Consider the following 15,537-nt stretch of genomic DNA (forward strand, 5'->3'; position numbering starts at 1 on the left):
AGAGCTAGCTGACTGGCAATGGCAGTTACACATGTGCTGTTCAACACATGTTGGGAGTTCTGCAAACTTGGTGCTTTGCCATTTGAAATGAACTTCAGCCGATGAAATTCAAATCCAGGAACTGAAGTAAATTTAGCATCACATTCAGCCTCATGGCATAAACTGTATAGCAATCTCACCATCAACAGAACTAATCCTACATGACACAAGAAGGGGAACTCCTTTCCCCCACCAAATGCTCTTTGGGGCCTGGAGCTATTTCTGTAGTGATCCCCTTAGCAAAGGCATGCAGCAACAACAGTTGCATTGGCAATGTACATCGAGTTAACAAAGTGCCTATTCAGAACTTCCCCTAAGTTCAATAAGTGTGTACAGTATAGGATAAGTTACTTCTAAATGAGCAACGACACAGTAAAAAGTCAAGCCCCTACCCCTGTAGAAAACAAAGCCTTCAGATGAGGCATGGGATAGGGAAAGAGTTGAGGGCTCAGCAGAAGCCAACCTCAGATTTAGGTTAGTGGATACACACACACACGCAGAAGTCCAACTCCCACAAATCACAAGCTAGTTGACACTATGCAAGAGCTAAACCAATTCTCAGAATCAGTGGTTTTCTTGATTGACCAAATTAGCTTAATAATCACACAAAACATTGTGTATGCATCACTGTTTCTCAGAGATACAACTAGTCACATCTGTTTGTTCAAGACAATTAGCAATTACTCCTAAGAGAGTAGGTGAATGATAAACACAGCAATGTGGAAAGAATTCCTGAGCTGCTTTTTGGAGAACAGAAAAGGGACGCACTTTTAATATATGGAACAGGGCAGCTGCAATATTGCCAGGCTCAACTGCCCTTGACCAGAAAAGGCAATTGCTTCTATTCCATTTGCTGCTCCCAACATTTTGAAGTTTGGGGAAGGTAGTTTTAGCACCAGAATAGCAGCTTTTTAGACTGCAAAAAGTGGGCCTTAATGATACTAGGGAACAGCCAACAGCAACAGAGTTCTAGTGTTTCTTCTGGATTTTTTTCCAATAACCTTATCCAGAAAGCCAAATTCTGAAGACAGCAACTCATATACAGTACAGTGATCTGTCAGTTATAAGTAAATACAATTTTGCATGTTAGGTTAATAATCATTGTATCAAATACTATTGTGTTTAGATCTCTGGAAGGGCTGGAACATAAATTTAAATAAATAAATAGGTTCAGTTATGAAACATTGCAAATCTGTCTTCCAGCATTTTTGCATTGGGAATAAGTTAGCTGAACTGCACCAACAAAAATAAATTCAAACCTTGCTTACAAACACAATTAATTCATTAAATTTATGACACCCAGTGGACAACTGTTACTTATGCAAAGTATGCTTGCAGACCCAAATGATGCAATGCTCAACCATTAAGCATGCGCAACAGCTTTTTAAAGGTGGGAGGGGGGTTGCATGCACTTAATAAATTCAAAATTGCACAATCTCACACACATTTGGCATTGGGTTGCTTTTTAAAGCATTTGGAAGTAAATTAAGTGTCAGTAAAATGGCAGTGGTCCCTGGAGAATGGATTCACATTGTCACTCTTTTCCCACAAGAAGATTTTGTTCTAATCACCCAATGCATGCTCAAGTGCCCCCACACAAGGTAATTTAGCAGACACTATGCATAAATGCAGTAATTGACAAAATTCCACAAATGAACTTAAGGCAAAGCCTAGGTGGTGGCAGGAAAAATTAGCAACATTTTGGCAAATGACAAATAATGCTCTTATTCATTTAAAATCATACTCAGAAGCAGATCTTTTAAACCAGTCTCAGAAAAAAAAAACCATGGCTTTACCTTGAACAAATATCCTTTCTGTCTTGAAAAGAGGAAGGTAAAGCGTGCAGATTTCCATGCTAATAAATTAGAGTAAATGTGTTTGCCAAATGGGAAGGCACATCAAACTCCTCAAAGAAGTCATTAAGAGATTTGGAGGGAAGTGTCACCAGTATGTGAATGACACTATGCTGTATTTATCCTGTTTCCACAAAACCAGATGAGGTGGTAAAAGTCACAGAATAAGTATGGGGAACCTGGTCATTACCTCAGCCAGCACGGCCAGTGAACAGAGATGTTGAGAATTGGAGCCCAACAACATCTGGAGGGCCACAGGTTCCCCACCCCTGTCATAAACGGCTGCCTGGTATTAGCAATCATCAATTGATGATGAGGGTGAACAAACCAAAGTTCAATCTAGATGAGAAACAGATATCAAGTTGAGTCTGATTAGTTTGCAAGTTTGTGATAATAATAATAATAATAATTTATTATTTATACCCCGCCCATCTGTCTGGGTTTCCCCAGCCACTCGGGGCGGCTTCCAACAGAAAAATAAAATACAGTAATCTATTAAACATTAAAAGCCTCCCTAAATAGGGCTGCCTTCAGATGTCATCTAAATGTCAGGTAGTTTATCTCTTTGACATCTGATGGGAGGGCATTCCACAGGGTGGGTGCCACTACCGAGAAGGCCCTCTGCCTGGTTCCCTGTAGCTTTGCTTCTCACATTGAGGGAACCACCAGAAGGCCCTCGGTGCTGGACCTCAATGTCTGGGCAGAACGATGGGGGTGGAGACGCTCCTTCAGGTATACTGGGCCGAGGCCGTTCTGGTTCCCTTTACAGTTGAATGGGCTTGCACTTCCTCTGAATTGTAAGATGAGAAGGTTGAACGTACTCCTCAACCTGGCTTTTCCTCCTGGAACCAAAGGCAACAGTGCTTGCTCAGTTTGCTATGCCAGCTGAAGCCAGTGCTACAGAATGGTGAGCTATCCACAGAGATTGCCACCCTATGAAAGGTGCTCTGTTTGATGCTGCCCTCGAAGACTGTTTGCAAACTTCAGTTAGCTTAGTTCAGAACTCATAAGTCCACTTGTTACCAAGAATAAGCAAATGGGAGCACACAGCACTGATATATAAAGAACTTTAATAGCTTTCAGCTTGTTGGAGCAATTCAAGGTGCTGGTTCTAGCCTTGAAAGCCATAAACCAGGCATCCCCAAACTGCGGCCTTCCAGATGTTTTGGCCTACAACTCCCATGATCCCTAGCTAACAGGACCAGTGGTCAGGGATGATGGGAATTGTAGTCCAAAACATCTGGAGGGCCGAAGTTTGGGGATGCCTGCCATAAACTAACCTGGGCCAGATTACCTCAAGAAGCATCTTCTCCCATGGAAGCTTCCCTACATCATAGGGAGCATTACTCCAAATCCCATCTTTATCTAACATTTGAGTTATGAGAAGAAGGAACACAATATGGTTACAATATGGTCTTTGTGACCATGCTGCGGAACTCTCCTTCCCAATTATGCTCTTATAAAGACATTTTTATTGCAGCAAGCAATTGGATGATAAAACATGACTGCATCTTAACTGCTGTGCATAGGTGTTTTAGGCTATTGTTTTATTGTCTATATATGATGCTGTTTTATTGGCCATTGCTTTACATTTTTCATAAGCTATAAACTGCACTGATATGGAGATTATATCGTAAAATAAATAGAACAAATGCATTTTCCCCAGTGGCTAATGAACATACAATAAAAATGGCTATCTACAAATACAACATAATTAAAAGGGTGGGTGTAAAACTATTATTTTGCATTCATGTGTAAAACACATAATACTATGCTCCTGGAAATCAGAAGACCCTGTGTTATCTTGCCAGCCTCTCCCAGCACTGTATTGCCATTAAAAGCAGCCAATTCCCAACAGCATCCAACACTAGGGAAAAATGCTAGGGTCCTCCTCATACAGTATATACACATCCTCTGCTCTTATAAACTATTCCAGAAAGAGAGATGACAGCAAAATAACTTGTTCAGATTAAGGAGCTATGAAATGGAAGTGTGCAACACTGTACCAGATTTATTCAGCATAGTCCTATGTCAACAACCAATATATATTTAAACACAAGCAGAAGCCCCCTTGGGTAGACAAGTAGAAAGCCAAACATAGTACACTGAGTAGGCCTACCCACAGCCCATCATGATCACAGGACCTAATATACTCTAATTAGCATTTTAACAAGAAAAGCATTTTATAGTTTTGTTTTGCTCCTTCTTCCATCAATGCTTATGATTTTCTTTGATGTTTTGCTTTTAAAAATCTATACAGTAGTTTAGTTTTGCCCTGTGAGATAGATCATTAGAATTCCTATTTTAGTAACTGAGGCTGAAGACTTTCCCTGGGCCACACAGGGAGGCTGTCACTTGACAGGGATTTGAACATAGCCTATAATCCAGTTAACAAACCAGACAAGAACATCTAGCCCAAAGGACCCTTCCTTTAGCACGCAGGATCAGCAGGCTGAAACTATCCTGACTAAAGGCTAATGATCAGGTTTTAGAGACCAACTAAGTTTGTAATTGATATGAGCTTTCGTGTGCATGCAATACACATTGAGGGAACGAAAGCTCATACCAATGACAAACTTAGTTGCTCTCTAAGGTGCTACTGGAAGGATTTTTTAAAATTTTGTTTCGACTACGGCAGACCAACACGGCTACCTACCTGTAACTAGATCAGGTTTTATTCACAGAGCCACAAAAACATCTATATTTCAGCGCTCGAACCATGGTGAGCTTGTTGCATGCATCCACTGCCACACACAGGATTCAGTTTTTGGTATGACCTGGCCAGTATCATAGAATCACAGTTGCAAGGGACCCCATGCTCAATGTATCCCAACCCCCTGCATTGCAGGAATATGCAGCTGTCCCTTACCGGGATCGAACCTGTAACCTCTGTGTTATCAGCACCACATATAACCAACTGTAGCTACATGACATCAGACAATCTTTTAAAAATATATACTGCAGATATGGGCAGGAAGTCTAAACTCGGTCTTCAGGTCCATCGGGGAGTATGCCATGCCAGTGTGATAACACTTCTCAGGCAGGCACAGCAACTTGACTTTGATGTGATGCCACCTGTATGGGGCTCTGGTACGGTTTCCATGCCAGGCATCACATTTAAACTGTGTATGTAGTGGTGGATACAGGGCTAAAGGACACTTGAGGTTGGCTACGGCTGAAGCGTTTGCCAGCCATTCATTATTCCTATACTACACGTATGTACCACATAACTCGGTCCATTCATGCGCAGAATAAGACTGCAGCCAACTCTTAATTACACACGCGCGTGTTAAGTGCACTTACAAGCTACCAGGTTTGTGTGGAACACTTGCGCGGACGAGACCGCAGTTGCCTCTGCTTTGGCCCCAAAGCTTCGCACGGGCTGCGGAGCCAACCCGCACAGACTTTTAAAGTCTCTCCCCCCCACCAAGCAGCCTTCAACAACTAACGCCCCAAGACTACTAGAAGCTGCGTTTCTGAAAGGAAATTCTTATGCAAAAGAATTGCAAACCCACATGACGAGCACACTATATTCCCTTATTTCTGGGCGTCCCTCACAACGGTCGGCCGCCGCTTTCCCACCTTGGGCGTAACTTTCGGCCAGGTTGCTGCAGCCGAAGACCAGGCGGCGGCGGCGGCGGCTCTTTCCTCGAAGGCGCCGCCTTCCCCGCGCGGTTCCGAATGAATCCCCGCCGCCCCCCTCCTCGGTTTCCGCCCCCTCTCCTGAGCCCCCTACCTTGGTACGCGAGGCTGACGCGCGCGCCCACCGCCAGCAGGAAAGCAGCCAAGCAGACGGAGGGGCTCCGCATGTTGCCCTCGCCCAAGCGCCCCTTCGGCTCCCACTGCAAGGCTGCTGGCCGACGCGAGAGCCGGGAGCAAGCGGGCGGCTCGGGGAGGGGCGACGAGCAGGCAGAGGGGCTCCCCTTGCAAGCTCCTCCCTCCGCAGCCTCTTGCCGCTGAAACTCTTCCCCACAGCCTCCCTCCTCCTCCCCACCCGCGACGCACAGGACGCCGAGCCCAGCTGCAAAGGGGCGCCTTTCTAGCAGCAGCGCTCATGCAACGCTCCCGAATCAACTCTCTCTCTCTTGGCGCTAGGATTCCTATTTCCTTCCCAATTCCGCCAGTTTTAAAAAAAAAATTCCTCCACTGCGGTTTCAAAATGTATGTTCCCTCCACCCTACGTCCCTCTGCGGGCCGTTTGCAGAATCAGTATGATGGGGGAGAAGCAGAAGCTTGGAAAGGACCAACTTGCACACCACCAACCCGCCCGGTCGCCTCCTGCTTTGCTCAAGGCGACGCTCGCGGCCGCCTTTTCGGCGCGCCCGCCTTGGGTTTTTCTCCCTCCCTCCGTCAGTCCTACTTGTAAGCCAGACCACGGTGGTCTCACGCGCCAGACAAAAGGGATGACTGCAGGCTCCCCTCCTGCCTCTGAAAGTCTCGAGGCCTTTCCAGACATGCCCGCCGCCAACGAGCTTTTGGTGTGTGGCGGGACTTCTTTCAGAGTTACCCCTAGGCCGGCACAAGTAGAGCGGTATCCTGCCGCCACTCACGGGGAGCGGAGCCTTTAGCAACTCTTCCTACTCCGATGCAGGGATGGAGGAGAGCACTGCCTAGGTTTTAGGCCAGTTTGGTATTCTCAACAGGGACATAGAGGTTGCCTCAGTTCCAGTCAGTGGGGAGGAAGTGAGGCAAAGTGACCTCCGTATGGGCTTCCCAGACATATCTGGTCAGCCACTGTAGGAGCAAAATGCTGGGTTTTCAGGAAAGAAAATGCAGAGAAGTACATGCGTTGACAATTGCATCAACGGTGACACCTATCTGCCTTAAAATCATTCCTCAAAACTCATTTTTCAGCATTACTTGTCCACTTGATCCTAATTACCAATTAACCAAGCTTTAAGTACATATAATGGAATTCGCTTCTGTAGAGCAGAGTGTTCTCTAAATTGCCTGTTTCTTATTAATTGGAAACACTTAGTTTTAAAGCGACACTTTGTATGAGGCACTAAGGGCTGCTCACAAACCTTAAACGATGATAAAACAGATATAAAACAAAAGCATGAATAAAAATAACACCAAGTTGGCAGATATTATCATTCCTATTCAGATCACCAGGAGAAAAAGGAGAGCCAAGAATTTGACTTTCAAACCTCCTGCGGATTCAGCAAACATCCAACTAAAACAAACAAAAAATCAGCTTGACACCGATTTGCATTGGGGAAGAGACCAAAGAAATCTTCCAGGACAGGGCACCACAGTGCTTTTACCTGATTAATACAAAACAGGGCATCTCCTGATAACTTCTAGGAACAGGTAGTAGTTCTTCAAGTATCCTGGTCCTAAACTATTTACAGTTTTTAACATCTTCATCTCAAAGAATAAGTAGCTTAACAAGTATTATTCTGGCTATCTTCCTGAACCAACTGCAATGTGAATTTATACTTGAAGATTCAAATGATAAATTTGTTTATTAAAAAAACCAATAAAATACCTCAACCCAACCTTTGAAGTACAAAAATATATTTTTTATTAAAACACAAGAGTTAAGGCCACAACATTTCAGTAAGACTGTGATACTCATCTTTGCTGCAGTAACTAAAATATTAATACAAATAAATACTAAGAAGTTGGTCCAAAATCAATGTAAATCAGTTGAAACATGCTAATTTTACAAAAAAAATCCATCAATACGATCATTATATATCTGCCATTATCATTTTCAAGTATAAATTGCAGTATCTGCTTGCAAGCTGCCAGTTATGAAGCCACATTTATGCAAGCTTTATAAATTTAAGTATCAAAGTATTACACAGGTAGAGGACGTCTTTTTGGCCTGATGTGGTGCCTCCTTTTGATTTTCTTCAGCATGGTTCTGATTTTCATCTTTACTCTTCTCTTTAGGTAAGTCTCCTTGATTGCCAGTTTCCTGCTCACTGTGAGGAAGATTTTCAAGTTTGTTTTCATCACAGCTGTGTGCATTCTTTTGCTTTGAAGTCTTCCGTTTAAAAAAAGAAAACTAAAACACACATAGAAAAACAAAACCCACATACAATTATTAACTATTTTGAAAACTATTGAGTATGTTTCACATGGAAAAGGGAGTCTGCTTCCACAACTTTTTACTTATCTGGACATAATATGAAACAAAATGTTTCTATCTAGAGAGATGATTGCAAGTTTAGACTCAAATATCTGCATCTTGATCAATGTTTTCTCAGAAGTTAAGTTCCACTGAGTTAAGCAGGGCTTACTTCCAAGTAAGTCTTGCAGAAAGCATAATACAGTACTGCAATCTTAAACCAGTTAACTGTGCTAGGACTATTGCCAATAGAAGCAGGATGAAGAAGAAACATTCCTAATGAATTATTGTAACACAAACAACAAAGCATTATGCAACTTATGATAATTGATAACAGATGTTTGTTTACAACATCCAAGTAGACTGCAAAACAGTATGCTCAAAAAATAAATGAGGATATGTCAACAGAAACTTTTGCTGCTTTCAGACTGAACAACTAATTCAGTATGTAGTACTCTTGGTTACAAATTTATCTTATTTAAATAAGCTGTGCCCATTGTTTTCCAAGGGAGAAACAGTGATTAACTCCCATCCTGAGAACACATACTTGGAAGAAACTTGGATTTGAGCAATCTAAAGTTTCATACAGGTTTGTGAAAAGCAAAGTATCTTGACAATTCACAGATCATGCAACCAAGCCACAATACTTTCAACTTCTCAAGGTACCATATGCAAATATGGTGCAGACTTTCCCATAAGTACTAATTTTGACTACAGGATGATGAATACTGTACATGTTTTCGATGTGTTCATGAACCTCCCTTGACCCACACATAACAAATTAGCACATCTTAGACTATGCTCAAACCTTTGTTATTGACATGATTTTTCAATGTGCCATCTTTTTTTTATATAAAAAAAGAAAGAGCATTCAAAAATCCTCCATCTGCAGTCTGAAGTGACATAGTCTAAAGAGTGTTCTACCACATGCTATTTCTGCATGTTTGAACTGGCTGTTCATTAAGAGAATGTAGTAAAAAAAGGCTAGCAACTTTATATAATCAACAGGTTAGAAATTCAGATTAGCTCATAAAAAGACCAATTAGCACAATGTATAGAAACTCTCCATATTAGACTACTGTGGTTTGATATTTAGTAGCAACATAGCATAGTAGCAACTGAACACAGAAGCTAGTCTTGCTTTCCAGAAAGACTGCAAACCAATATCCCTATTCTAAACAGACACACTTGGAAATAACACTGAGTTTTGCATAAGTAACCCAACTGCCATTAGATTATCCATAATTGTCATGTATCAGAAATCGTTAAAGTACACAGAGACACACAAAAATCCATTCTGCCTTGTTTAAAAACAAGAATTTAATGGACATAAATTATTTTATATGTTTATTTGTCACTGTAGTAAAAATAAGGCTGCCTCTCCCACCCTTTAGAAAATATTAGTTTAGAAGAAAACTGTTGTTTTACATTTTGCTAGGTTTCAGAATGCCCAAGTACAACAGGATAGAAAACCATGATACCTTTGAGAAAAAGTATTTTGATATTTCTTGGGAAGATGCTGATTTGTTTTCATTAAAAGCCTATTTTAATATCAGCACCCCAAATGCATCTATCCAGAGCCATTACTGATCCCTCCCCATCTTCACTATTTGCTCACCAAGCATCCTGCAGATTGCATGCCCTACTGCATTGTGTACACAATGATTCGTAAAAGTATACATTAAGGTTGCAAACCTATATCATTTACTTGGGAATAAGGCCCAATGAATAGGAAGGAAAGTTCTAAACATGGTTTCAGGTGCATGCCAGGTTTAATAATAACACTTTTCCTTCTGTTGGGGGTCAAGTTATCCAGGGTGACATGTAAAAAAATAATAATCTTTTTTTACCCTTTTTGCCTTCTGCGGAAGTTTTGTCTTGTCCTCATCACTGTCTGCAATTGTTCCTGAAGAATTGTTTGTGGTGCAAGCCACAGCAGTTTCATACTCTGAAAATAACCCAACAAATTAGCCACCATTTTCAAAGTCCCACTCCTGACTAATTCAGCCAACACAACCTTAAAGTCATGAGCCATTCATCTTAAACGTGGAGGTATTTAATGGGATATTCAGTTAAGCTAAAACTTGACAGCCAAACCTCAATAATTTTTTATTTATTTAACTCATATCTGTTCTTAGTTGTTGTTTTCATTGGATCCAGACACTTATAACAGTAGAATGAGTATCATGTTAGTAGGCATGTAAGTTGTTTTGTCTAAAAATCTTACAGGCAATAGAAGGCAGGGTAAAAGGTAAAGGTAAAGGTACCCCTGACCGTTGGGTCCACTTGCAGATGACTCTGGGGTTGCGCGCTCATCTTGCTCTATAGGCCGAGGGAGCCGGCATTTGTCCGCAGACAGCTTCTGGGTCATGTGGCCAGCATGACTAAGCCGCTTCTGGTGAACAAGCGCAGCGCACGGAAATGCCGTTTACCTTCCCGCCGGAGCGGTACCTATTTATCTACTTGCACTTTGACATGCTTTTGAACATCAAAGCAAGAAAACAACAAACATGACCCATCCCATAAGGTTCCCTAAGATCTCTGAGCTGCATTGGAACAGAGGAATGTTCTGTGCTACTAAGAGTATCTCCACATAGCAGAATAATCCTCCCTCTCTCTTTTGATGCACAACTGAGTTACCATAGCACAGTGGCAGAACACACACTTCATTATTCACCCAGGCCTTCGGATCTTAATCACTGTGTTCCTGGGGGCTGAGTTTGTTGTAATGGCTGCTCTATGGCCTGCTTTGATGTATTGTGGTTTAATTAGTTTAAGTGTATTGTTTTGTTTTAGTGTGCTATAAAACCACCCTGTGGTTTTAGATAAAGGGCAGTCTATAAATAGAATAAAGAAACAACAGATCCCAGGTTCAATCCATGGCATCTCCAGAAAGAGCTGGGGAAATCCTGTTGGAAACCCCAGATAACCACTGCCAATCAATGCAGACAACAGTGAGTGCAGCAGATGAATGGTCTAATTCAATATATTGCAGCTCATTCCAGTTCCATATCATAGATCTCATAACCATAAAAGAAACGCCAAAACTGGTGAGAGGGGAGAGAAAACAGGGAGTGGGTGGACATGACACTCAGCTGCAGTTTATTAAGCTGTAGTTTACTGAGGTGGGATTGTTAGGTCTGAAGCTATTTACTTCCTTTCATGTATATCACAGGTTGGGCCTGACTTATTTGTGACAATATTGGGAAGACTGTGAAGATGGACAAAGAACAGACATTCAGATCACCAGAAACAAAGGAGGTTTTGTGCCCCCCCCCCCGACAATTTTAGCCCTGATTGCAGTAAATTATTTGGAAGGAACCCTGAGGGTCAACTAGCCCAACCCCCAGCAGTGCAGGAATCTCAACTAAAGCATACGTGAAAGATGGCCATAAAACCTTTGCTTACAAACCTCAAAAGAATTCCACAGCTTCTTGTGGGAGTCTGTCCACTGTAGAACAGCTCTTACTGTCAGAAAGGTCTTCCTGACATTTAGTCAGAATATCCTTTCTTGTAGAATGGGAGAGTATTGGCTTGGGGGGGGGCTTGTTCTTGTTTTTATTATGTATTTTCTGTTCTTATATTGTATTTCTATGTTGTGAGCCGCCCTGAGATCTACAAATGAAGGGTGGTACAGAAAACAAGCAAACAAATGAGAAAACAAGCTTGCTCCATCTTGCATGTGACAGCCCTTTAGATATTTGAAGATGGCTATCATACCTCCTATCAGTCTCCTCTTTACCACGCTAAACATACGAGACTCCCTCATTCATGATTCATAAGGCTTGGTTTCCAGATACTTGAACATTTTAATCACTTTGCTCTGCATATATTCCAGCTTGTCAATAGTCTTCTTAAATTGCGGCACCCAGAGCTGGACACAGTACTCCAGGTGTGGTCTGACCAAGGCAGAATAGAGTAGTACTATGACTTTCCTTGATCCGGACATTATATTTTGGTAGATGCAGCCTAGAATAGCATAGATTTTTTTTGCTGCTGCTTATGGTCTACCAAGACCCCTGGATCCTTTTTTGCATGTACTAATGGCAAGCCAGGTGTTCCCCATCTTATATTGGTGCAGCTGATTCTTCCTGACTAAGTGCAGAACCATACATTTCTCCTCATTTAAATTCATTTTGTTACTTCTCCAAACTGTTAAGGTCATCTTGAATCTTCTGTGGCATTGGCCAACCCTCCCAGTCTTGTGTCATCTGCAAATTTGGTAAGCATCCCCTCAGTAACTTCAGGCAAGTCATTTATACAGTCGTTGAACAACAATGGGACCAGGATAGAACCCTGCAGTACCTCGCTAGTCACTTTTTTACAGGATGATGAGTAGTGGGCTCAATTCTGTGGAATTCCCTTCTACTTGTGATCAGATCACTTGCTGAACTTCCAGGGATTACAGAAGACATTATTATTATTATTATTATTATTATTATTATTATTATTATTATAACAAGCATTTAATTGGCATCTGGTTTTATAGGTTTAACCAACTGTTTATCTTTCCCATATTTTATTTCTTGTGTACCACTTAAGAGACAACTGTAGTTAAGTTGGCTCTGCAAACTGACACTTAAAGGATCTCTAAAAATCAAGCCCTATTGTTATGCAGCTCAGATCTTAAAGTTTCAGCCTGTATGGGAACTATAAAACTCAGCAATTCATGCATAATAATAATAATAATAATAATAATAATAATAATAATAATAATTTATTCTTTATACCCCGCCCATCTGGCTGGGTTTCCCCAGCCACTCTGGGCGGCTTCCAACAGAAAAATAAAATACAGTAATCTATTAAACATTAAAAGTCTCCCTAAACAGTGCTGCCTTCAGATGTCTTCTAAAAGTCTGGTAGTTGATTTATCAGGACTTTAATGTGTTATTTGGTGTTTGGTGCTTATTTGGTATTCAACCGGGGACATGTGCACTAAAAATATTTGACAAGAAGTTCCTGAAAGTTAGCTGGAACTTTTTTCTCCCCACCCTCAGGAATTAGTAAGTTTATTTGAATCTTTGTTTTTACTTGCACGATGAAAAGCAGATAGCAATACATTTTTTTTCATACATAGAAATAGGTAAAACAATCACAAGGAAACTTCTAGTATCCTGCTTTGTTCCATTTGAAAAATTACAACAATGCAGGCTGAAACAAGATCTAAGACAGCTTGCTGTATTTGCTGAAATTTTCCCGAAAAAGGCTTAGAACTCTATGTAGTTAATATAAGTTGGCATTAACAATGTTTTGTCTCTCCTTTTAAAACTGGCAGGGTTCAGTTCTTTTTCTAGCTGACACAAACCACAGTGACAGCGTGGCAAGGACAAAGGGGCACATAACTCTTTTCTAGTAAACTGTAAAATTAAGACTACTGTATGTTAGTGATCACCTAGGAAAAAACAAATCTGACAATTCCACTCAGCAAGGGCTATCCTTAATTAATCCATGATATCAATTTATCATTTGGGCAGGTACATGAAAGGAAGACGAGCTAAAGCAAATGGCTCATTAAAACCATTTACTGACCCACAGAACTGTCAGTCAACACAGAGAGAAATACATCAATTAATACAAAGCAGGGAAGACACGCATGTAGTCTGGAAGCAATCAGCACTACTCCCTCCTAGCAACTGTCTATGCAGTGAATTCTAGAAAGGATAAAATATTGCACCAGATGAATGAAAGGTGTTCTTGTGTAAGAATCTACAGTACGCTAGTTTCTACACTCACAAACTCACACACCCCTCTCTACCCTCCAAGCAGGAGGCATTATGAGAGTTCAAGGGCACACTCCAGCCAGGCAAATACACTTGAAGTACAAAGCAGGGTGATTGAGTCTTCCCACAATGGTTTAACCCCAATGACTGTTCTTGCATGTTAATCTGCCAACCTGTATCATGTCTACATTAGAACCAGGAGGACAGATAGTATCTTCAGTGGCCAGGATTCTTATCGTCTTGTGCCCCAAAATGTGTTGGAAATACTTGGTGTCAATTACGACATGATGCGGGTACCGTAGTTAAATTAGTGTGCTAACTTGTAACTAAAACTGGGTTGTATTTAGTGAGCAATCCCATGGATTGATTTATATACAAAGAACTTAATGCTGCTAAGCAAAAAGCACATTTTTAGATTCTATTTAGATGCCTAGATTATTATTTTTTAAAAAACAAAACAAAACTAGATTAATGCAAAGATTTTCAGAAGGCCAACACAACTGATAATTAGCTAACTGCTGACTCTATCAGAATGGACACACAGTGCAACCCTATGTATGTTTATTCAGAAGCAAATCCCACCAAGTCCAATGGAACTTAATTCTTATTAAGTGAGCTTTATACTGCAACCACTTTCTCCTAAGAACTACAGCAGACAATTAGCCTGCATATAAGCCCTGGATAGAAAAGGTTGATGCAAACAATTACTGATGCTTGAAGAGCTATGACTTCCTTAGGAAACAAAAGACAGCTCTTATTTGAAGTCAACATTATGCAATGTTTCTAGAAGCAAACAGGTAAAAGTTAAACTTTGAAAGTTGATTGGCACATTTGTTCCTACCTTGCTTAGCTGGGTCTTCTTCGGTACATGCTTCTACTTTCTAAAAATACATATATATAATATTGTTTCAAAAAGTGGTTTAAAAAGAAATTCTTAATTGAGAGTACTTAAAAAAAGGAGAAGCCCCAAGGGAATACACCCACCCTGGGGTCAAGAATGATGAAGGGCAGGATAAAGATCTCCTAAGTAAATACATGATTTAAAAGAAAATCAAACTATCTCCCTTATTTTCAAATAACAACCATCATTTAGTAGAAAGAAAGAAAGAAAGAAAGAAAGAAAGAAAGAAAGAAAGAAAGAAAGAAAGAAAGAAAGAAAGAAAGAAAGAAAGAAAGAAAGAAGGTTCTTTGCTACAGCAAAAACTTGTCTGAAAAAGTACCAATATTGCAGAATACGATGAATTTTTTAAAAAACAAAAACAAAAAACTGAAAGTAATGCAAACACAGTTTCCTTGCCTTATCTACAAAGTCCTCTCTATAGCAGCCCCTGCATGGGTCCCAATTTGGTCTGTGATCCTGTTTTCCCAAACCATGCTCATCCACCCCACACCTGATGTCATGTGAAGGAACAACTGACAGCTTTAAAGCGTCTTTCCTTTGTAAATTAGGCTTGCTGTTAGTGCCAATCAGCTGATAGGTGGTGACAGCAAGCCCTGTTGGGACTGGCTGTGCTATGGAGTGATCCAGTGGTATCGGGACTTGCTGCAAGATTCCTTTGCAACACTGGCTTGAATTCAATATGGCAATGCAAAACGTGGTGCTCTGCAGGCAAGGACTGAGCTGTGCCCACAAAGGAAAAAATTACTTTGGGTCACCTGACACCACTGAGACATCAGGTGGGAGGTTCCATCAAAATGGTTGGTAGGTGGTGAGGGAGGGCAGTATCAGGCCTGCCCACTGACTTTGATCCCCACCTGTGCTTTATAGTCTTGCCCCAGCTTTTTTCTCTCCTATTATATTTCCAATACAACCCTATTTGTGAGCTTCACTCCTCCAGTTCCCTCA

At 41.1% G+C, this 15,537-nt stretch overlaps 2 protein-coding genes across 5 annotated transcripts in view; both read right to left on the minus strand.

The window, feature by feature from the left end:
* The window catches only part of SRPX (sushi repeat containing protein X-linked), a 34,264-nt gene extending 28,270 nt beyond the window's left edge, over positions 1-5,994 (minus strand). The window contains exon 1 of one of the 2 annotated variants that reach the window (XM_035114681.3): positions 5,629-5,994. In XM_035114681.3, coding sequence (XP_034970572.2) covers positions 5,629-5,701 — 73 coding nt within the window. In that variant the 5' untranslated portion in view covers positions 5,702-5,994. The remainder of the gene's footprint in view (positions 1-5,628) is intronic. The other variant, XM_035114682.3, reaches the window with a different exon arrangement.
* A 1,401-nt stretch (positions 5,995-7,395) lies between these two features.
* Positions 7,396-15,537, minus strand: part of RPGR (retinitis pigmentosa GTPase regulator) — a 38,064-nt gene continuing 29,922 nt past the window's right edge. For 2 of the 3 annotated variants that reach the window (XM_035114671.3, XM_035114669.3), the window contains exons 16-18: positions 14,533-14,572; positions 9,822-9,919; positions 7,396-7,908 (exon numbers count right to left, since the gene is read on the minus strand). In XM_035114671.3, coding sequence (XP_034970562.3) covers positions 7,690-7,908; positions 9,822-9,919; positions 14,533-14,572 — 357 coding nt within the window. In that variant the 3' untranslated portion in view covers positions 7,396-7,689. Of the gene's footprint in view, positions 7,909-9,821; positions 9,920-13,477; positions 13,623-14,532; positions 14,573-15,537 lie in introns of those variants that run through there. The other variant, XM_088667800.1, reaches the window with a different exon arrangement.

The sequence above is a fragment of the Zootoca vivipara genome, chromosome 4 (genome assembly GCF_965207765.1).
Source record: "Zootoca vivipara chromosome 4, rZooViv2.hap1.1, whole genome shotgun sequence".
Lineage (NCBI taxonomy): Eukaryota > Metazoa > Chordata > Lepidosauria > Squamata > Lacertidae > Zootoca > Zootoca vivipara.